The 22,796-nt window shown below is 45.4% G+C and overlaps 1 protein-coding gene across 1 annotated transcript in view; it reads right to left on the bottom strand.

Moving 5' to 3' along the window:
* Positions 1 to 965: 965 nt before the first annotated feature.
* The window catches only part of Adgrf5 (adhesion G protein-coupled receptor F5), a 97,353-nt gene continuing 75,522 nt past the window's right edge, over positions 966 to 22,796 (bottom strand). Inside the window, exons 12-22 of the mRNA XM_059282071.1 lie at positions 21,120 to 21,239; positions 20,761 to 20,970; positions 19,153 to 19,371; positions 15,917 to 16,072; positions 13,908 to 14,116; positions 11,321 to 11,500; positions 7,038 to 8,441; positions 5,926 to 5,967; positions 5,773 to 5,832; positions 4,224 to 4,308; positions 966 to 2,263 (exon numbers count right to left, since the gene is read on the bottom strand). Coding sequence (XP_059138054.1) covers positions 2,184 to 2,263; positions 4,224 to 4,308; positions 5,773 to 5,832; positions 5,926 to 5,967; positions 7,038 to 8,441; positions 11,321 to 11,500; positions 13,908 to 14,116; positions 15,917 to 16,072; positions 19,153 to 19,371; positions 20,761 to 20,970; positions 21,120 to 21,239 — 2,765 coding nt within the window. The 3' untranslated portion in view covers positions 966 to 2,183. The remainder of the gene's footprint in view (positions 2,264 to 4,223; positions 4,309 to 5,772; positions 5,833 to 5,925; positions 5,968 to 7,037; positions 8,442 to 11,320; positions 11,501 to 13,907; positions 14,117 to 15,916; positions 16,073 to 19,152; positions 19,372 to 20,760; positions 20,971 to 21,119; positions 21,240 to 22,796) is intronic.

Raw genomic sequence — 22,796 nt, 5'->3', positions numbered from 1 at the left:
CTGCTTCTTACACAAGTGTGGGAATAGATCTCTGTGGCACTAGTGTAGAAACGGAACTCAGTTTGGATGGGACTTTGTCCGTCCCACCTCTCTCTTCCTCTGTGAAGAACAGAGAAGTAGAATTTAAGCTTAGAACTAAAAGAAAGAGATTTAAAGTACTTAAAAGCATTAAAAATAAAACTTTCAGAATCTAAGTCAATGTGTGATGGGTGGAGTTCGGACTCCTTTATCTTGTCATCCTAATGGAGGGCACACAAAGGCTCTCATTCCTTAAAAACCCACCACTGCCCTGAAGAGCCTGCTGCTTGTTGTTGAATGTGAAATGTCCCCCATAGGCTCCTGTATTTGAACCCTTGACCCCCACCCCATTGTCGGTGCTGTTCGGGAAGGTTGTGGAACCTTTAGGAAGTAGAGCCGGGTGGGCTAGAGGAGGTGTGTCACTGGGGGAGGGCTGTGAGTTCTCCTAGCCTTGCCCACCTCCTGTTCTTTATTTCCAGACTGCCGAGCGGGCAAGCAGTGTGAGGGGCTGGCCTCATGCCCCACAGCCATGCTCTCCCCACCACAATGGACCGTATTCTGAAGTATTAGTCAAAACAAACCATGTTTCCCTTCCGTTGCTTTTGACAGAGTTATCTTCCTACAGCAACGAGAAATTAACTAAGACACTGCCCTTACTGCCGCTGTTCCTTCGAGATTACGCTTGGATATAAACTGTATGACCTGCTCTTGGATACTGAACATGGTGAGCTCTACCATGGATGCAGTTTTAATAAATACTTGTATTTTTGAGAGACACACATATAAAAAACCACACAGGTATAAATGCACAAACGACCTAATCCTTGGGGAGGACATCTGCCATTTGCTTATCAAAGCCAAGTGTTGCTTGGAGCACAGAAGAGCCTACTGTACACTTTTCTCCAGAAGCCTTCCAAGCGGCTGTAATAAACACGAACCAGACCACAGAAACTCTGGATGTATATTGGTCTGGAAACACAGAAGACCGGGAAGAGATAGTACACGGCAAGCTGCATAGCACACCAGGGCCATCATCTCCACAGTCAGGATGAAGTCACAGCGGCAATAAAAAAAAAATGTACACGCCACACAATTATTAAAGTCTATTCTATAACGCACAGAAAGTACCTGGTTAAAGCTGTTACACATAAGACAGATGTGGGAGTCTGAGTTCAGTGCAATATATGAAATTTGTCAATAACTGGGTATAATATATACAGATACATGCATTGCTTTCAAAATGTCAAACAAACTTTCACACAGTGCTTTTCTGACAAACCATGAGAGACAAATCCTTACTTGAATCTCACAGAGTTGCTGTCAGATCTCCTCTGTGTGTTCATCTTACTTTGCTCAGGCCTTGACATGCAAAAGGTTCATATGCATGTCCTTGTCATGAGGACATGGATCTCCTTGGGCGCATTGCTCGCAAATGTCATCATCCAGTCAGAAGCATCCTCATGGCATGATTTCCTTCCTATTTTCTCCTCTGTCTTTGATTCTACCCTTTAAACTAGGGAGTCATCAGGAATGTGCTTAGCTTGTCCCCCATGACTTCATTTCATTGTCCAGTTTTGAGGCATATATTTTCATTCTCAGTGCTGAGTGATCATATTAGATCTTGATGTGGAAACCTTAAAATGTGCTCCCGAATGTTTTCTACATTATTCCCCCTTCCTTCTTTCTTTCCTTCCTCCCTTCCTTCCTTCCTTCCTTCCTTCCTTCCTTCTTTCCTTCCTTCCTTCCTTCCTTCCTACCTCTCACTCTTTCTTCCCTGAATTCACTGAACTCCGGAGTACTAGCCTTTTACTTACAACTCCAGTCAACACTTATATTTGTAGCCAATGAGGGGTGGGGTGGGGCGAAAACTCTTTTCAGAATTCTATTTTACAATACATATAGAAAAGTTGGGCCTTGGGTGTTTCTTTTAAATACTATACATATTTGGCATTATATAAGGAATGGGGTGAAAATAAAAATAAACGTGGCAATTGCTTTTAGTCTGTCTTTACAAAACAAAGTGTCTTCTCTACTGAAAGAGTCTCTTCAGCATCTGCTCCCAGAAGTCTGCGGAGAGAACACTTTACCCAGAGTTTTGGACGGGTCCCTTTTCTCGGCACATGCCCTGTTTCTGAGACGATCTGCTGATTTGGTTTTGTCTGGTCCTAGTTGAGCAGTGAATAAGCACTAGATGAATTTTCCACAGACGAACTGGTTGTTTCTGGGGTGGAAACGTTATATGTTCCTGCAAAAAAAGAAGGCAAAGCAGCATTTCAGCCTCAAAGACAAACTTTCACGCACTTTGGGGTGCGAACATTTTCTAACGAACCAAGATGCGCTCTGGTCCAGCAGTCATGCCTGGAAACCAACCCAGGCCTGCCCTCCTCCCTAACCCAGCATGCCAGAGAACCAACGACAGAAGTGCTGTCCTCAAGCATGCACGGCAGCCACCAAGCACTAACTACTCCCCGACACACCAGCAGCCAGATTTCCACACAAGACAGGAAGATCTCAACGTGGGCAGCCTCTCCCTAAGCGCCCACATGCATGGACCTGGGGGCTTCTACATGAAGAAAACTTCCTGGTCCCCATGTTTATCTTGACTTGGGGAAGTCTGTAGGAAGGAGCTAGCCATTGAGCCGAAGGTTCATAAGGGGAAGACAAGGAAAAGGAAGAATAATCATAAGGGAGGAAGAGGAAGTGTGGGAAGAAGTGACAGATACCAACGGAAGTACCGAGGACCAGCAGAGTGGGGAGGGCAGCTGGTGGGACCGCTCAGCCTTGTGTGGGCAGAGGCAGGCGCTGTGCACAAGGAAGACAGAGAACACACACTGGGCAAGGGAAGGGCCGAAGTGACTACCCTACCATCAGTATGATGAACTGCCACTGCTAACAGGGTTTCCATCACTGTCTGGGGGGACCTTTGGGGCTGCTGACAACATAAACCAAAGTTACAGGAATTAGCCCCCCCCCCTAAAAAAAATTATCCAGAGCAGGGCTGTACTGATGGCCCATGTAAGAGTATCCAACAGCAGGGACCAGGAATGTCAGGCCCCGACACCCCAGGAACAAAGCCCACCTCCCAACTTAGATCTGGATCATTCACAATTAAAGAGTGTATTCTATTGGCCTGATATTTTGCAAAGTTTAAATTCAGCGGATTACTTAATAATTTCTGCTCACTTCATTGGAAATGCTAAATGCTCAGGAAGTCCAACAGTATTCCAAAGACTCAGTCATTTCATGTGGGGTCAAATTAGTAACATTTGAAGTGAAAAGGGACAATTCTCTCGTCTCTGGAGTGATTCCCCAATTCTCCACTATATCCAGTGGAGATTCGGTCTCCATGGACTTCTCAGAATATTCAGATTCAGATATATTTGATAGCAAGGGTATGATGCCCAGAGTCTGGAAGAGAGCACAATCTAAGTTTGCAGTTGTGAGATCTGGTTTTAAGGATGGACATGAGGCTGGGAGGTGGCTCAATGGTAGAGTGCTCGCTTAGCATGCTTGAGAACCTCGATTTGATCCCCAACACCGAGAAAAATGAAATGGAAGGCATGTGTGTGGTCTTTCTCTTGTGGGAGGGCAGTGTGATGGAAATGTGTTGTGAGGGGTCTGTGTAAACAGGACTGCTCCGTGGGGGTGATGTGAGGGGACTGTCCCATGGGGCAGAAGTGTGATAGGACTGTCCTGTCAGGGCAATGTGATGGGGCCATGCTGTGGGAGGCAGTGGTTGGGACTGGGTTTTACATTCTGATTAGCCGAGACCAGCTGTGCACTCGTTAACACTATTCATTTCCTATTTCCCAGGTAGAACTTACGATTATCTAACAGACTGTCTAGCCCGGGTGATGGCTCATGTACGTATGCCCAGTTTGTAAATGTCAACGTATGGAATAAACCTGCTCTATAAGTGGGAGGAACCACACTAAGCTGAATCCTATAATCAAATTTTCCACTTTGGGGCTTGTCAAGATTCCAAAAATCTTCATGAGCTTCCATTACTTGTCCGTTTAGAGTAGCTGCCCTTCTTTAGCAAGCTCCTGGTCGCTTGTGAACATATAAGCAAGTTCCTGGATTCAATCTCTACCCTAAACACAGTTGTTGAGGTCCCTGCCAGGAAATGGGGGTGGAAGCAGAGGTACTAGGTCAGGGCCAGTCTGATCTGGTCCACCTAGGAGCACCTAGCAGTCACTACGTACCTGTTTTACCAAAAAGATTATTAAATCTTCTGGATATTGGAGAACTCATAGAAAACACGGGTGTCGACGAACCCAGGGATGTTGACTAGAAGAGAGAGGGAAGAAAAGACAGTCACAAAGCAAGTCTGGGAGACCAGGGCTCTTTGGATCTCTTGGGGGGCGGGGGGCTTACTGCCTTCTAGGGGTCGCTTTCCTGTGTTTCTAACTCTGTCCCTTAGGCCGAGTGGTGGGCTCTGAACTGAAGAGATTGCAAATATATATGAGTTGCGTTCTCACTCCCTCTTCAGCCCTGCCTCCCTATTCTTCCTCTCCCCCCCCCCCCCCGTCTCCTTCCCCTCCCTCCCTCCTTCTCTTTGCCTGTTCCTCACTTTTTTCTTCCTTCTTCCCTTACTTCCTCTGCATTCATCCTTCCCTCCCCTCCCCTTCCCTCCCCCTCCCCTCCACTCCCCTCTTCTCCCCTCCCCTCCCTGCTCCTCTCCCCTCTCCTCCCCTTTCTCTGTTTTATCTTTCTTTGCTAAGAAACCAGTTTAGCTCTTTTTACAGACTAATCATAAGCTAAGTTGTGTCCCTGCTTAAATGTGTGTCTTAATGTTTTGTAGATTTTTTTTCTTTAACTTTACTGTTAGTTTTTTTTCCAGTACCTTTTGGCATATGAAAGATAGCCAATCATATACAAGGACAACAGTTGCACTCTAAGAGTGAACTATAGAAATTTTCATTATTATTTCTTACATTGTTTTTTCTAATTCCTTGAATTCTACCCAGAAGCTTCTTACTGAGAATTTGATTTTCACCTAAAGGGCTCTATAGTGCTGCTGTTGGTGTTGGGTTTTGAGACAGGGTCTCACTATTTAAACCTAGTTGCCCTGGTGTTACTTGCTAAGTAGCTCAGGCTGGTCTCCAACTCAGGGAGATCCTACTGAGTGCTGGGATTACAAGTATGCACCAGCCAGTAGGCAGTGGTGCGCGCCTTTAATCCCAGCACTCAGGAGGCAGAGCGATGCGGATCTCTGTGAGTTCGAGGCCAGCCTGGTCTACAGAGTGAGATCCGGGACAGGCACCAAAACTACACAGAGAAACCCTGTCTCGAAAAATCAACCAACCAACCAACCAAACAAACAAACAAAAACCAAATATGCACCACTGCTCTGGCATAGATGTCGTCTTCGGATTCTCTGCCATTGAAAGCTGTGGAGTCACATCTTCAAGAGATGTGTGTGGCACATCGAACCAGAGACTGTGGCAAGAAGCAGTAGTCACTGACTAGTCATTTAAGGCCCTCACTGTGTAACTGTTGTATCACTTGTATCATCATGTCCTGGACTCATCACATCCACTAAGATGGGGAAAGAGGTGGGAAAGACTAACATCTGAGTAATAATGCTTTCTGTGGAACTAAATGACAGAGTGCTGGAATTAGTCACAGAAGCAGAGGGGTTTGTTTATGTTTTACCCAACTGACCACAACCCCAAGGTAAGAGTTAGTCTACTTCCTTGTATCGCATTAACAGAGTCCATGAGGGTAAAGTCTCTTCAGGACCAGGCTTACCTTTGAGTGCTGAGAAGACCACCTTGACAATGAAAACTTATTCAGCAAGGCTTCCTGGACCTACATTGTTTAAAAGAAACCAGTGTCAATTCAATAGACTCCGTTTGGGCATGTTAGACCTTGCCAGGAACATGAACCCATCTCTGTTCTTACCTTCTGATCCCAGAGGCAGCCGAAGAGGAGAATGAAGAGTCCCTGTGGAGAGGATTAAGGACCACATTTTAATGGCACACCATCATCCAGTTCCACAGAAAGCGTTAGTAAGCCGGTGTTGACTCTGCCCCACCTCTCTCCCCATCTGAGTGGGTGTGATGAGTCCAGGACATGATGACATTAAGTGATACAACAGTTACACAGTAGGGGGCCTTAAATGATAGCTGTCAGGGCAATCATTTCTGTTTTCCTCTGACTGTGAACGGGGTTATGCTAACACACTCCTCTAATTGACATTATTCCTCATTTATCCCCCGAGATTGTGAAGACAGTCATGGGATGAGATATTTCCTTCCCTGGGAGCATATCTTGAAAACCATTAGCTAAGAACCTTGTAGCTCATAACACACGGTGGTCGGACTTGGGACTCATGGGTTTTGTCACAAGCGCCCAGGGGCAAGATGCTTCCTTGTTGCCTTTCTCTTACAGCTTGTCTAACACACCGGCCTCCACTGTAAGTGACTAGATGTTACCAGAGAGCAAAGAAACGTCTTCACCTGAACACCACCAGATAGATTGGCATATGCAGGGCCTTCATTCTTCCATGTGTTTTTCTGGAGGAACTACATGGTACTCAGCATCTACTTCCTTCCATTGGCTTTTGAGAACCTACCTAGGACCAAGGTCTTTATCAGGCACTAGAGAGGAGGGGATACAGTGACCAACAGGAAGTCTGTTCTCACAGAGCCAGAGCTCACTGATGCTCACAGAGACTAACTGGAGCCATGACTTGACTTAGTGACAGCGCTATTCTTACTTCAAAGGTAAGACTAGGGCAAGATTATCTTGAGTAAACAGCATCACCTAGTTTAGAAGGGTGACTCTCGTCCTAATTGTACTACGGGCACATTTGGAACCCAGTCATAATGCAGCTGATAAAAGGTTCAAGGTTCCACGGAGGCAGAGTGCTTGCAATTACTGCTTTCTGATGCTTAGGTCTCCCGTGCATTCAAACCCTTCCCCATTCCTCCTCATGTTTGTGTTTCTACCATTAGTTCATCCCACAAGAACGGGCATTTCCTGAGATCCTGGCGCCTGGATATATGGCTTACCTGGAAGGCATTGAGGAGGGTAAATATGATGTGGAACACAGCATTACTCCCCTGGATCACTGTGGCAAGACCGAAACCCCAAGTGAGCCCCAAGAGGGGTGTGAGGACCCCGAGGCTCTTGCTGATCTGGAACAGGCTGCTCTTCTCCTGCTTGCCTGGCTTGTCTCCGATGGAAGGCCTCAGGATCTTGGTGATGACCACAACTGTGATGCTCACGTTCACCACCACAATCATCAATGCCGGGATGGCAAAGGCCAGCAGCGCCCTGGTGTCCTCCCAGTTGAGCCAACATGCGTTCTTCCTCATGTAGACTTCCTGCGGCTGGGTAACCCCCACTGTGATGGAGGAGATAATGAGTGGACAGCCATAGCCTAGGGAAAAGGCCAGGGCTTTCTGGGTGGACTTGCTTGCATCATGTAGAATGAAAATGAGGCGGTAGAAGAGCATGAGGCCCAGGGTCAGCATCCAGAAGAAGACACTGAGGTAGAAGAAGTGAATGAAGAAGGTGGCGGCCACACAGGCTGTTTCGTTGAGTGGGTAGTAACCATCATGGATAGCACCAGCCACAATGAACCAGACGTCAGCAATCAGAAGGCAAAAAGCAATGTTGACTATGCAGATGTGGCGCATATACGAAGTCCGATTCTTGGTCACTGATTTCCACACCATGGCTTCCACAACTAGACAGGCCGCTAAGCTGAAGATGGAAAAGCCCAACCCGATGTAAGAAATGATATCCAGAAGTACTTTTAGGAGAGATCCTGGATCTGGGGAGTCTGGGGACATGAGGATGGAGAATGATGTCAGGTGGTTACACTTGCAGAAGACCCTGTCCCTGTTGTCCTGACCGTCATCCTCCATAGAACAGCCGCTGCTGTCCCAGCCCCCTGTGTAGCTGTCAAGGCTGAAGTTCCAGAAGACACACTGGGGCGTGCCGCCTGCACGATGGTTGTTCTTGAAAGTCATGGAGATCCTAAACGGCTTGCTGATGCTGTGGCTGACGGTGGTGGTCATCACCAAGCTGCTGGAAGATGTCTTTTTCTCTGCGTCCTTGGCAAGGATGGCTTTGAGAGTCGGGAAAGCCACAGTGACAATCGATGCCTCGGGCTGCAGGGTTTCCAGCTGACACTCATCAATGGCAACATCACCCCACAGGTCAGAGTCTGCGAAGACAAACTTCTGTTGGTAGACTTGGGGGCGGCCATGTTTTATGATCATGCTCTTCATCTGGACATTGGGGTGGAAGAGGAACGGAGGGGTGTGGTCTCCCAGCTGTAGCGCTTTGGTAAACCTTTCCACGGAATGCAGGAACTGAGAGCTCTGGTTGTTCTGTTGCTGTAGTAACTTCTCCCAGGAGTTCAAGGTGGACTTGTCTAAGATGACATTAATGGTAGCAAGCACATCCTGTAGGTGACATGGACGGGGGAGGGGGGGGAACCAAACCGTTTTTTCAAGATAAAAGAGACAAAACAGCATTTCTCTGGGTACTGGTTGGCGTCTATAAGCCAAGGGGAAAAGCAGAGAATCTAAGGCATCACAAGCAGAGATCTGTCCCTTGCTTTCTCAGGACAGAGCATGACAGAGGCAGGGAGTAGAAGGCTGTGGGACTTTGCTGAGCATTTAGTAACAATGACTATGAGAATCATCCCCATCACTACTAAGACCTACTGAGCTGGCTGGGAGGGATCTTATTTCTTGTTTTTTTGTCATTTGATTTTTTGGGGTTCTTATTGTATTTTTGTATATGTATGCCTACGGGTGTACATATATATGTGTGCATGAAGGTACTGAGGTTAACGTTGGCCAGAGGTTAACATCGGATCTCTTTCACAACATCTGTCCACAGGGTCTCTCACTGAATCTGGAGCTCACTGATTCGGTGCAATTGCATGGCTGATATACTCCAAGGATTGATCCTCCTGTTGTCCCCAGCACTGGGTGGGGGGAGGGGATCAAGCCCTGTGCCCAGTTTCTCTACATGGGTTCTGGGGACTGAACTCAGAGTCTCACGCTTGCTTGGTAAACATTTTACAAACATCTCTCTAGGCCCTTGGTTGACTTGACTTTAAATCACAAGCCTGTGAAGGCGTTTTGGTAGGGGGCATGTCATCAGCACAAGTCTCAGAAGACCTGCTCTAGCCCTGAGCATCAAATAAGCTATGGGAGTGTTTCCAAGGGCAGTTTTGTTTTCTGATAAACAATTTCTTTCTCTTTTTTTTAAGCTTGGGTCCAATGCTTTTCATTCATTCCCTTCTCTTGAAAATAGTTTTTCTCCCTATTTTTGCTTTGTCTGACCTATAGGAGAATAAGCCCACGGAACAGGTTGAGTGGCAGCCTCTAACAAGGTATATCCTGATACCCAAACCTTGAGAATGTGACCTTATGTGGACGGAGAGCCTTTACAAATGTAATTGCATTAAAGATCTGCTCTAGTCAGCTTTAACTGCCAACTTGACACAGCCTAGAGTCACAAGTGTTGTCTGAGAAGAAGTCTCAATCAGTGAATTGCTTAGAGCAGAATGGCAGGTGGGCACACCTGTGAGGAATTGTTTTGGTTGCCTTAACTGATGTAGGAGGGCCCAGTCCACTGTGGGCAATGCCATTCCCTGGGCAGGTGGTCCTGTGCTATATAATGAAGCCAGCTAAGCAGGAGCCTGTGAACCACCAAGCAGCATTCCTCTCCGGTTTTTGCCTCAAGTTCCTGCCCTCACTTCCTCTGTGAGCTGAAATGAACCCTTTCCTCCCCCAAGTTGCCTCTGGGTATGGTGTTTATCACAGCAACAATGAACCTAAGACAAGATTTGTTCTGCATTATCTGGGTGGCTCCCAACTCCAAGAATATCTTCATAAAATACAGAAGAGAAAAGGGATTGGACAGAGATTGGAGTGGTGCTGCAGGAACTAAAGTATGAATGATTTCCCCAGAAGCTGGAGAAAGGCTCTTCCAGCACTTTCACAGGGAGCATGACTTTGCAGCCACCTTGATTCACATCTAGAACAGTGACACAGTACATTTCTGCCCAAGCTACCTAACTCATGGTTGCTGATTGTGCTGTCCCTACCCATAAACATAAAGCTTTGCTACTGTGCTCCATGCTTGTTGGCCTCTTGTTGGGCTTGGCCACTAGGGGGCAGGTGACAGGAAGATGAGAGCAAGAGAAGTTGACATAATCACCCATAGTGTCCCCTTGCCCTCTTCCCTTCCTCCCAAGCTTGTCTCTGGTAAAAACCACACTGGACTTCAAAATCTGTAGCTTGTGAGGAGAGTGCTCTCCTCCAAGACTTTAGCTCTCACGGGACTCCAGTTGTGTGATTTCCAATCTTTTGTCTATAGTGTGGTAATAGCTTATAAAGGCGCTGGTCTCTGAGTGCCCTGCCACCCCTCAGGTATTTTATTCTGACTTACCTCCATATGTCTCCCTTCATTAAAGCCTCTCCATTTGAACTCTTAGGACTTTTCCTTTCTCGCAAAACAACAAGTACCTCACAGTTCGCATTCAATGCAAGACCTGTGAGAATCTTGTCTCGATTTCTTTTCTGTTGCTGTAAAAAGTGTTGTTGTGACAAAACGCCCCAACGGAAACAACTTAGGGGCCTACAATTCCAGATTACAGCCCATCATGGCAAAGAAGTGACATCAGCAGGAGCTTAAGAGAACTGGACACATTATATCCACAGTCAAGAACAGAGAGCTATGGATTAATGCAAGCACGCACGTGCTCAGCTCACATCCTCTACTCCTATATAACCCAGGATCCCTAGCCTAGGGAATGGTGCTCCCACAATTAAGATGGGTCTTCTTATATTAATTAATTTAATGAAGACATTCTCTCACAGACCTTCTCTGAAGCTGGCCTGTAGTTAGATGTTTTTGTCCTGACCGTGGGCCAGGCGGGACATAGGAAAACTTTCAGCTACACTGACCTTAGCCCAGCCAATCTTTCACAGGTGTGTCAAAAGCCCTGCCTCCTAGATGCCAAGTTGACACCATCACACCCACCTTGTACAAACTTTGTAACTTTCTTAATTCCTAGTTTTCCTAGAAAACTAGTAGGAACTCATTCTATTTAAACAAAGGAACAAAAACAGAGATTCTTTAAAGAAATTGAGAACCCTCTAATCTAGAAGTCATAGCCTGCAGAGCATGCTACGCTAGTCTCATATCCATATCAGTGCTCTGGAAAAGAAGAATCTTCATGGGAAGAAGGAACGCTTCTTGAACACAAGCCCAGGGGTGTAAGAAAGTAAGACCCCAAACTCCCACAAGGCTTAAGGGCACTTACCCTCATCATTTCTGAATTCACTTGGGTTGGAACCGTTGCAAGCAAATCAAGGATGCTAATGATGGCTCCCAGGCTCCCTGGAGATGAGCGGATATCCTGTTCCTCCTTCACAGAACTAACAGAAAGGTCCCTCAGGTATGTAGGGAGCTTCCGGTCCTGTGAGGGGCTCTTGATCAATGCCTAGTTTAAAAAAAAGGCAGAACAAATGAAGATATTTTCATTCTGGTTATCTGGAAGCTGTGGTATCCTTTTTTTTTTCCTCAATGCTCATAATCAATAGTATATATTGTAAGTTGAAGCCTTTGGCCCTTAAACTATCTGTGCATGCCCCTCAGGGTGAAAAAAACTTAAGCTCTCATGCATATAGAAAGCAAAGAGTTAAACACAGGCCAACCTGAAATGTAACTAGAAACAAAGGAATGATATATGTGATTGCTACAGGGTTAAAGTAAACCAAACTTGTCACTTGTCCATATGGAAACACACCTACCATTCTTTTTTCCCTGTGTACTTCTGATACTTCTGATTGTGACTGTGATTGTCCCCCCTATTTTATTGTTCTATATTTGTTATCTCAATATAATTATTAGGAGTGCCCTCTTTTACTTTCATAGTCCTGAAAGGTCCTATGCAAGGTGCCAAGGGAGTGAAGTGAACTGTAGTCCTATATAGCTGTGAAGCCTATGAACCTCAAAGGGGACCAATGTGGCAAGATATCGCTGATGTTGCAATAGTGGCACTCATACCTTGGCAGTAACCAACCACCGTCTAATTGGAATTAGAGCTCATTCAACAGGAGGGAAATCATGCCTGCTACTAGAAACCTGGTCAACTGGGCTAGTGAGGTCACAGATCTCGGAGGAGAACCATACACTACCATTTCACTAAACTACATAACTCCTAACTGCATTTTAAATTCTTACCCATAGACCCACAGATAAGTGTCGCTTCTAACCCACACCAACAAAACTTCTCTTTGCAATAGACAGAAATGATCATAGAAACCCATAACTGGTCAAAACGCAGAAAATAACTGAGCACTGGGCATCCAGCCCAGTAGATACATCTACAACATAACTCCTGCACGTAAGGCTCAGGAAACATTGAGGAAGAGGAGACTTGGAAGAGCCAGGGGACTTGGAAAACGCTGTGAGAGGGTGTCTCCTAGGAATGACAAAGGAAGCTTCGCTCATGATATCTCCATAGTACGGCTGCCCCAGCAAGGTCTACACAAGGACAACAATAACAGATACGCTAACGTGTAAGGGGGAAATTTCACGGGGTCCCAACCCTAGATAAAGAACTACAGGTAACTAAGAGATGCTGAGAGCAGAGGAAAGAGTCTCCCCAAGGGATGGATTTCCTAATTGGTTATCCAATATCAAGTGGTCAGCCCAGAAATCATATACATATAAGCAACAGTGAATGGACTGAGAAGGTTGTGTGTATGTGTGTGTGTGTGCATAAATATGTAAGTTAAAGAAAAAGGGGAACAGGAGGCATGGGAAGAATTGGAGGAAGAAAAGGGAATGGGGTGGAATTTTGTGATTATATTTTTATAATAAAAATACTATTATAAAAATAAAAGAGTTGTCCCCTTTTAGTCTCAGAGTATCTCTACTCAGATGAGATTGTATCATCTACTGAACATATCTGTTTTCTAACTCTCTACATTCTTAACTCTTTAAAAAGAATGAGTCAAAAAAAAAATCCTGTCTTCTATAGGAAGCCTTCGATGAGTGTCCTTTCTGTGAACACACAGATATTTGTTTTATTTAAAATACTTCATACTGAGAAATGGTCACCAATGTCATCTGGTAGTTAACTTTCAACATTTTCCTAATTAAACTATTCGTTATTGAATCTTATTTTTATATTACCTCTTTATGAAAATGTTATAGCTTTTTGCTATCAGAGCTATTTGAAAGAGATCACTGAGCAAGTATAACACACCACCCACCCCTTGTAGGTCTTGGACAGGTGGTGCTGAGCAGCTGAGTTTAGGCATCTGGGTGATCCTAGAGCACCACGTATACTTTGTTGCCTTCATATTCAAGTTTAAGTGTTTTTAAAGTGTTTCTGGGTTTCATTTTTTGAATGGTTAACCTTGATTGTCAGCTTGCTGGGATTTAGAAACACCATGGAAACACACTTCTAGGCACAACTAAGAGGGAGTTTCTAGACTGGGGTAATTGAAGTGGGAAGACCCGCTGTAAGTGTGGATGGTACCATTCCCTGGGCCTGGGGCCTGGGCTGAATGAAAAGGTGAAAGCAAGCTGAGTGCCATCTTCTCTCTCAGTCTCCTGACTGTGGATGCCGTGTGACCAGCCTTCTCATGCCGTCCCCGCCATGATGGACTCCACCCTCTGATTGGGAGCTAAAACAAAATCCTCCTTCCTTAAGGTGCCTTTATCCTGTATTTTGTCCTATTTTGTCCCAGTGACTAGAAAAGTAGCCAATACAACATGCTTTGGCCATGTATTTTGGAGTGAGTGGTGCATGGCTCATTTTCCTAAGTGCTGAGAACTCCACTGAGCCACGAAGATGCTCCTCCCCAAGGGCTTGGAGTCAAGGGTTCCAGGTTCACCTTGGCCAGCCGGAGCAAACCGTTGATGGGGGCCGAGATGCAGCCTCTTTTTTCCTCCTTCCACTGGGAGCCCACACATCTGTAAGTGATGGTCCCACCGACGATCTGGCCGGGGCTTCTGGAAACACCGGAGAACTGGCACAGCTTCTGAATGATTTTCCCAGGCTCCCCGATCCCTATCACAGGATCCCGGCACGTGATGTTCTCCCCTGTGTCAGAAACACGGAAACGAAAGGGACAATCAGCAATTTCTTTTGGCCACAAAGAAGAACGAAGTTATGCCATTTGGGGGTAACTGGACACCACTGGAGATGATCTATTAAGCACATTTTGCTGTTCTCAGACAAATATTGTCTATTGTCTCTCATTTGTGGTTCCTAGATTTTATATAGATTCATAAAATTATGTATATACATATATATATATCATGAATGTAGAGATGAAATAATCTAAGGGAACCAAGAGGACTATTGGGGGAGGGGGAGAAGGAAAGAGGGGGGTGAAAGTTGGGGGTAAACTCAGTATACACTACGCACTTGTATGAAACGGTCCTTGTGTTATACAGTGCCGTCTACAACGAAAACTTACAGTGACATTTAAAAAAAAGAAGTTGAACACCTTTAATTTAAAAACTTGAGATCCGAATCACCCTGAATTCTGAATATTTCTAAGCACCAGCATGGAGCCACAAGTGGGCAGTTCCCCACTCAGAAGCCTGTCCATGTGTAAAGTCATCTCACTTTAGTTCTGTCTGGCTGATGATTGACCTCGTGCGTGTGAGGAGAAATGCTATCCCAGCTGCTGTGATCAACACAGAGTCAGAGCTACTGTGGATGGCAGGAGATTGCTCTACCCTTGATCTGCCTGCCCTGCCCTGTCATGATTATTAAAAACACGTATAAGAATTTTCAAAAGAGACAACTTACAGGAAGAGAAGGAAGAAGGAACCAGGATCAGGCTGCATGGTCTTTGGTGCTAGCGTTCAGACTGCCTTTGCTCTTAGTGGCCTGGTGGGAACTAAACACCTTCATTCTGTTCCTGGTTTTCCAAAGCCCCTTCTTGCTTTCAACCCACAGCACATTCCTATAATCTGCAATTCCTTTTCCTTCTGCTTCGTGCCCACCTTTAATCCCCTGAACTCTCATTTTGGATGTAGAGGAAATCCAAACCACGGAAAACAATAAGAACTTAATGTATGCTCATCCAAATAAGAGATTACCCTGTTTGCCAAGTGTCTTAAGATCATAATGCCTTCCCACTTTGATTGACAGGTCCCAGTTACCAATATGAGACAGAATGTCCACAAAATGTTCAGTAAACCAAACAAACTAGGTAGAAGAATTATGGAACCTTTGTCTATCAGGGATCCCATTTCCAGGAAATCATCTTTACCACTTTGCCTCTCTGGTGACTGGGGTGATTTCTTCTACATGGACTCACATAGAAATAGTCACACAGTCACCTTGAGAATAGGCCAGGTCACACTGGCCCAGTGGTGACAGAGGATGGGGAAGGCAGGAACCTCTTCTTCCCACCGATTCTTTTCAAATGGCTCTCTCTCAGGAAAGGAGTGCTAGTGAGGACACATTCCCTTGACATTCTCTCTAGGGAATCCCAGCAGGACACAGATACTGCCCAGTCTGCTTTGCAAACCACTCAGCCTTCTGGGTTCAGCCCTGGAACGACTTCATCTGCTAAGACTCCTCTCCACTATCAACAGCAGAGTTAAACCAAAACCAAGCAGCCTTTCTGGCCACCCACAACAGTTCTGTCTTTACGGCTGCCACAGCAGCTGTGACAGCATCTTCAATCATCTCTCTATCTCACCTCTAGGCTAGAGGCCAGAGAACATGGCCTCTGTTTCTTTTAGTATTCCCTATGGTTCATCCAAGGCCTGCCCCAGTGAACGTATTTGACATGTGTTTATGGAGTAGCCAAGCGAAGGAGGCATTGAATGAGGAGTCTCTGCTCATGATTATATGATTTTAAAGGAATTTCAGTGCATTTACCTGGAAGAAGGGTAAGCTTCATCGATGGGCTCCTGACTGAACTGTTCGCTGCATTGGTAAAGTGGCAAAACACATCGATGTGTTGGGGACACCAGCGCGGTGCGTTTGCCGGGAGACTGTATTTGTAGCACGTTTGCTTGCCATTGACTTCTTTCTCTAAAGACAGTGTTATCGAGAACGTGAATTCACAACTTGGATAGCCAAGACACAAAGGTTGTCAAGATGTTCTAAGACGAACAAACCTGCCCCAGATTCTCCTGGGAATTTGTGACATTTATTTTTAGTGTGGTTTCACATATTTATGTGAAAATAACCTCTGGCTCTCAGAATAGCTGAATTCATCTTTGAATGTATGCTAACCCAAATGTCACTTAGGCCATTCATAATTTCCAGTCTGAGCCCACATCCTGCTCAGCGTATTGATTGCACCCTGCTTCACAGTGATTTATAACCACCTCTTTATAGACCATTCTATATTTAGAAGATTTATTTAAGTTTTTAAAAATGATGTGTACCCATGGGTGTCTGTGTATGCTTGTTAGTGCAGTTACCTGCAGAGCCCAGAAGAGGGCACCAGACACCATGGAGCTGTAGTTGCTGGTGGTTGTGAACCACCTAAGGGGAGTGCTGTGAACCGAACTCAAACTCTGCAAGCACAGTATACGTTCTTAACAACTCAGCCCTCTCTCTTGCCTGTAGGTCATTCTGTTCTACTAACCCAGAAGCTCCAGGAGAGGAAGTCCCCCACCCAGTCCCATTTATCTTCATGTCTCCCAGTGCTTGTCTCAGTATCTGGCACATGAAAAGCACCCAGTTTATGCATACTGGCCTCAGAATGTGGAGATATTGGCACTCTTCAATATCTGGGTTGATTCTTTGCCATCCAGTACTGTAACATGGCCTTCTCTATCTAACTGGAGTCTTACTTTTCTGAATTTCCACTGCCTTTTCAATCTATGCTACACATTTAGGATATTTAGTGTTATATGCATTGCATTTTATATAGCATAGGCCTTTCTAGACATTAAAATAAACACCTAAATTATTATTTGCTATTATTATTATTAATTTACTTATGATTTATGTGTTTCCGCTTGTCTTTATACGCATCGTGTACATGAGGATTTCACAGATGCCACAAGAGGGTGCCAAACGCCCTGGAAATGGAGTTACAGATGGTTGTAAGCTACCCAATGGGGATGCTGAAAGCCAAACTCAGGTCCTCTGCAAGAGCCTTCAATTGTGCCTTCAATTGTAGGAGGCCTGGGGGTCCTTGTGCTCACAGGTAAGCACTGGGGGAACCAGGAATACACAGAGTTGTTCCTTTTAAGGAAGGGATGCGTAACCTGTCCTCTGCCTGGAAGGCTGGGAGCAGAGGTTAATGGCCTGGTGACCTTTGCACTGTCTGTGTGACTGAGACCACACCACACTGGATCCTTTCCTAAGCCCTTATCACGAGTTTGCTTTTCTCAATCTGTAGAACCTATCGTTATGGAAGGTGTCGCATGTACTTGACAAAGATGTAGTCATGTCTGCCCTTTATTTAGCTTACTTTGGTCCTCAAGGAGATTTATGCATGCTCATTGTGCACATGGGATTAATTATCACCAGGGATGTTTTCACCGAATTATGCTGTTTAAATATGCCTAAAATAAACTACTCAGGGTCAGACTCCTGAAGTTTGAACCAACACCAGCTACTGAGTTGTGTCGAACCAAACTGCCTTCTTGACGCCAATGGATCATTGCTCTGCTGGCTGTGGTGGATGCAGAGAGCCCCCACATTCAACCACTAAGCCATCTCTCCGTCTCCATGCATAATTTTTTTTCCTTTTCCTTGCCTATTTTTCTCAAGAATTAACAAGCTGTGTGCATTTGAGATTCGGAGTTGTCAGACTTTTGACAAGAGAGGATTTGAACTTTGTTTTATTTACTTTTGCAAGATGATTACCAATAAAGAACCGGAAGCTAACTTCTCCTCAACATAGCATTCTTAAATACCGCACAGTATACAAACAGCATCCAAAGTGGGCTGAAAGCAAGGAAGTTACAGCATCCACCCAGAGAGGAAGCCAGACTTTTAACCATGACTGATGGGTTTTTGTTTTTCTGCCCTGGTCTTCTACTGAGCATGATACTCTTTGAAGATCCTGCCATTGTCCCAGGTGTGGGATATGGTAGGCTCCCACCAGGCTAGGGTTCCATTTAAAGGACTGAGACAGGGGCTGCAGAGATGGCTCAGTGGGTGAGAAGCACTAGCTGTTCTTTCAGACAACCTGGGTTTGGTCCCCAGACCCACGTGGTGGCTCATAACCATCGATAACTCCAGTTCCAGGGGACTCAACATCCTCTTCTAATTTCCACAGGCTCTGTATAAATCTGATATACACACATAGATGCAGGCAAAAATACTTACACATATAAAATAATATAACTCTTTAAAAACGAGTTAGTTTTTCAAAACAGGGTTTCCCTGTGCTGCTTTGGCTCTCCTGGAACTTACTCTGTAGACCAGGCTAGTCTCGTACACCACCACCACCACCTGGCCTAAAAAAGTTTTAAAGAGCAAGGTCTTCCAGAGCCTTAAGCTCAAGACTCTGGTACTCTGATAATGGCAAATGCCTTCATTTGAGTGTGAGTCTTACTTTACTTTCTTTCTGTCTCTGGTCCTTGGCTGTTTCTCTCTTACTGTCTTGCCGGCCCAGTCATGCATTTAGAAGGGTTACTGGGACATTTTCTATCAAGTTATCTTAGGACACAGAAGGAGGGGTTATCAGAATGTCTAGTCGGCCACAGTGAGAGCGTGGAGATGGAGAAGAACGTATGGGCTCCACCCAAAGTTTCTGCTTCAAACTAGAGAGTCATCAGCCATGTGCCAAAGCAAGATAACAAAGAAGTCTCCATGACATTTCATCCCTGATGAAGTCTCTATCCAGTACCGAGAGAACTGATGCCGTGGACCTCCTGAAGCAGAGCTACATCCTCAGCCTCTTTCCATTCTTTTATTTTGAGACACGGTCTCTCACTAAGTTGCCTAGGTTGGCTTTGAATTCCCTATGTTGCTCAGGCAGGCCTAGCACATGAATCCATCTGTATCAGTTTCCTGAGTAACCGGGATTACGTTCCTGGACAGCAAGTGTGGCTCCGTCTCTGGGAACTTTTCAATATCTATTTAAAGAGTAAAACCTCATTTCTATGAACTAATGGGACCTAACAATGGGGTGGCCTGCCTCTTACCTGCAGGAAAGGATAAGGAATCCACGTGGAAAGTCACAAAGTACTCTTCCTTTTCCTCCTTTTCCACACAGCACTTGAATTGATGGGAACTGGTGCACAGACCACTGGCTTCCAAAGGATCAATCATGATATCTGACTCCAGAGGCAGTGGGTGGACGGTGACATCTTTGGTGGCGACACTGTATGAATTCTTGTATCTAAATATGCAGTGGTAGGTTCCTGAGGGGAGGGAGCAAAAGGGAGGCAGGGTGAAGTCCTTGGTCTTAAAAGGCATCACTGCAATGTGGTCATCACTCAGCATTGTTGACGATAAGAAGAGTCTTAGCTTTCCTTCCCAAACTTGGGTAAGGCCGCTGGGAGAGCTTGATTGACTTTCCTCCTAGGTACTTCACATGTCTGGAGAACTAACCAATAACTCTCCTTCTTGCAAGTATGCATTCACTCCAACCAATCAAGTCAAGTGGCTTATCCAAGGTTAAGCATGAAGCTGAGTGTCAAGCTTCCTACTCTGAGCTTCTCCCACAACCAGGGAAAGAATGGGGATTTGGTGGTGTGCAGAGACGAGGGAGTTTCTGAAGATCTGGGACATGATGGAGGACTGTGTCACACCCACTTGTCTGTCTAAATGAGTGGCCCCTTGGGCTCCAGGACACCATGGCACCAGAGGACAAACCACCATTTAAGCAGCTGCCCTGGATGTTTAAGTACTTAGCACAGTGAGTATTGTATCTTAAAGGATCCATGGATGTCAGCTGTCACCACACAGGTCTACCAATTCCTTATGCTTTCCAAGACTCATATCTCCTGGCAACATGAACAGCACAGAGCTATAAACAGGAAGTACAAATACTTCTCTACTTAAAACTAGACAAATAAACACTTCCTAGAGTTTTCGTAGCACATCTGGGTAGTGTCGTACCAAGCATCTAGTGAAGTTGTATTATTATTATTTGTGTGTGTATATGTGTGTGTGCACATGTGTGCACATATGCATGTGTATGTGTATATACACATACATGTGGAGTTCAGAGAACAACCTCCAGTATTGTACCTCTGTTTTCTCTTTGAGACAGGGTTTCTCATTGGCGTAGCAGTTTGCCACATAGGCTAGACTAGCTGGTTATCAAGCCTCCAGGAATCCACCTGTCATGACCCCCACCCCCACCCCTGCGTCCCATTGTGGAGGTTGTAAGCTGTCACTACTGTGCTGGGCTTTTTATGAGGCTTCTGGGGATGGAACTCAGGCCCTTATATTTGCAAGGTAAGTTGTTACTGCCCGAGCCATTTCTCAGGCCCTAGCAAGGTGACTTGGAAACAACTCCTATTGTCACGATGGCAGGGGTGCAGGCTGTGGGCTTAGACACTAACTCCACGCTGCACAACTTGGCTTGTATCCCCATGATTATTATTGCCTTTGAGCATCATTTTCTGCATCCACAAGATGGGTGGATGCTATCTACCCCCAAAGGACTGTCCTATCGCCCACAAAAAGCAATTAATATAGCCATCATAGGCATGTCCCGAGACAGAGCCTTCATAGGCAGCTGCTGTTGGTGCCCATTTCCAGGGGTCTACACAGCCCGCTGCAGGGGCTGGCCCATCACTTACCATTCCACTCCCTGGTGGAGGTCTGCACCGTCAGCACCGACTCCGCTCTGTCCTGACACCTCTCCATGGTATAAAACCTCGGATGGATTTTAATACCAGCTGAAGTGTTCCAGTATACCTCATCATAGTTAATCACATCGCTGGTGCATGTTATAGAAAAGCTTTGTCCCTCAGAAACAGAAATTGGGTCCGAGGTTATTGTTAGGTTGGCTGAAGGGATGCAAACAAAAGAGACAAGACAAAACCGACAACAAATCCAAGGTTTAGTTTTTCTGATGACATCGACACAGGAGTGAAACTTAAGACAGACAGCAACACGGACCATCCTGGCTCTACGGATGTCAACATGGGATTGGTACCTTGCTGCTCCTGGGCTTTACTTGTTTCTAGGCTGTTCCCGGTGGTGCTCTGAACTGTACTCACTTCCATCACATGCCTGAGGACCTCGGGCACTTCCCCTTTGTAGCTGGAATTATCTCCTGATGATTAGCAGGGTAAAAGGTTGCAAACTTAGGGATGTTAGTTTAACCCAGGCTCCCCTCCAACCTCCTCTGTGACCCCTCAAGGGAAAAATAGAGGACTGGGTTCTTGCAATGATTCATATCAACTTTTTAAACACTACCCCCATAATTCTGCATTGCATCTTGGAAGGTAGCTATGATTACCAGGGTACCACCAATGCCACACCACTGTAACGGAACTTCATTTCCTTCTATAGCTGTCCCCAACAAAAAAGGCAGCCTTTGTCCCCTGTTAGTACATCCTTAGCATTTACTAATGGTCTAGTATACAGTTAGTGCTTCATAAACAAAAGAATGAATTCTTGATCTGCTTTTTCAGTGGACAGATCATAAAGATCCCTAGTCAAATAATTATGCTTAGACTATCTCAGGCAGACTGAGATGTATGGGCACCTTAATATTATTTATAGCTATTTCATTTTAACTATATATAATACTAGAACCAAGGTTATATAATGTAACTGATTACTGCTATTTTGGGAATTCCCTCAGATTTGTAGGACATTGTTTATTGACAATGTCGAGACCATTGTGGATACAGATGCCGATATGAAAATCCCACTGTTTATTTTTATATTTTTTCTATCATTCCCCTTCTCTGGGAGCATGTCTTTTCCATGACTGACATCACAAAATGGCGTTTGCTTCAGTCACCCATGGAGGTGAACAGCTACCACCACAGGCCAGCTTCTCCAGTCAATATGAATCATATTCTTAATGATAATCCAGAGAAGCCAGTGATTTCCACAGTGTCTGAGTCAGGGTTCTCATGCTGAGGTGCAGCACCAAAGTGTGCACATGACACAGTGTGCCCCTCACTCTGCCCTCCCTGACTAGAGCGATCTGGACATGGCTCTCTGAGGGCTAGCCATGTCTGAGCAGAAAGCAAAGCCTCGTGGACCAGAAATCTGGTTCTCTTGTCCTCAGAAGAGGTCAGATGACCAGACCAGTGATTTTCAGCAAGGATTACCCAGGCCTCTACAATATGCCCCAGCTTTCCAGATAAGAGCGAAGCCGTGATGAGCGTCAGGAGAGGAACCAGGTGCTTGCCTTAGAGGCACTCCTGGGTATTCTGGAACTTTGCAGTTTTCTGTAGTGAAAACTGCCATGCCTGTGCACTCTTGTTCTAACTCAGAGAGCTGTGCTGTGGACAGGAGCCCCCAGAACCTGTTCTCGATGTATAAACACTAAGTCCCAGTAATAGAACGCTTGCAGGAGACAAAATGGGTACTGTTTCCATCCTGCTTTTCAGGACACTTCTCAAAAAGGCTGTAAATGGTTCATTTTCATAGGCTAGGTGGAAAGAAACGTTTGTAGCTGTGGTGACTCTATAATGCTGGTTGATTAATGATGCCTTTATTATTTTGATTGGCATATGACCAGTGCTATGGTTTGAACAAGAAATGTCCCCCACAGGCTCATGTGTTTGAACATGTAGTTCCCAGTTGGTGATATTCTTTGGGAAGGTTACAAAACCTTTAAGACATGGAACTTGCTGAAGGAAGTACATCACTG

This window comes from Peromyscus eremicus, chromosome 16_21, assembly GCF_949786415.1.
Source record: "Peromyscus eremicus chromosome 16_21, PerEre_H2_v1, whole genome shotgun sequence".
NCBI lineage: Eukaryota > Metazoa > Chordata > Mammalia > Rodentia > Cricetidae > Peromyscus > Peromyscus eremicus.
This window is presented reverse-complemented; position numbering and strand designations above follow the sequence as displayed.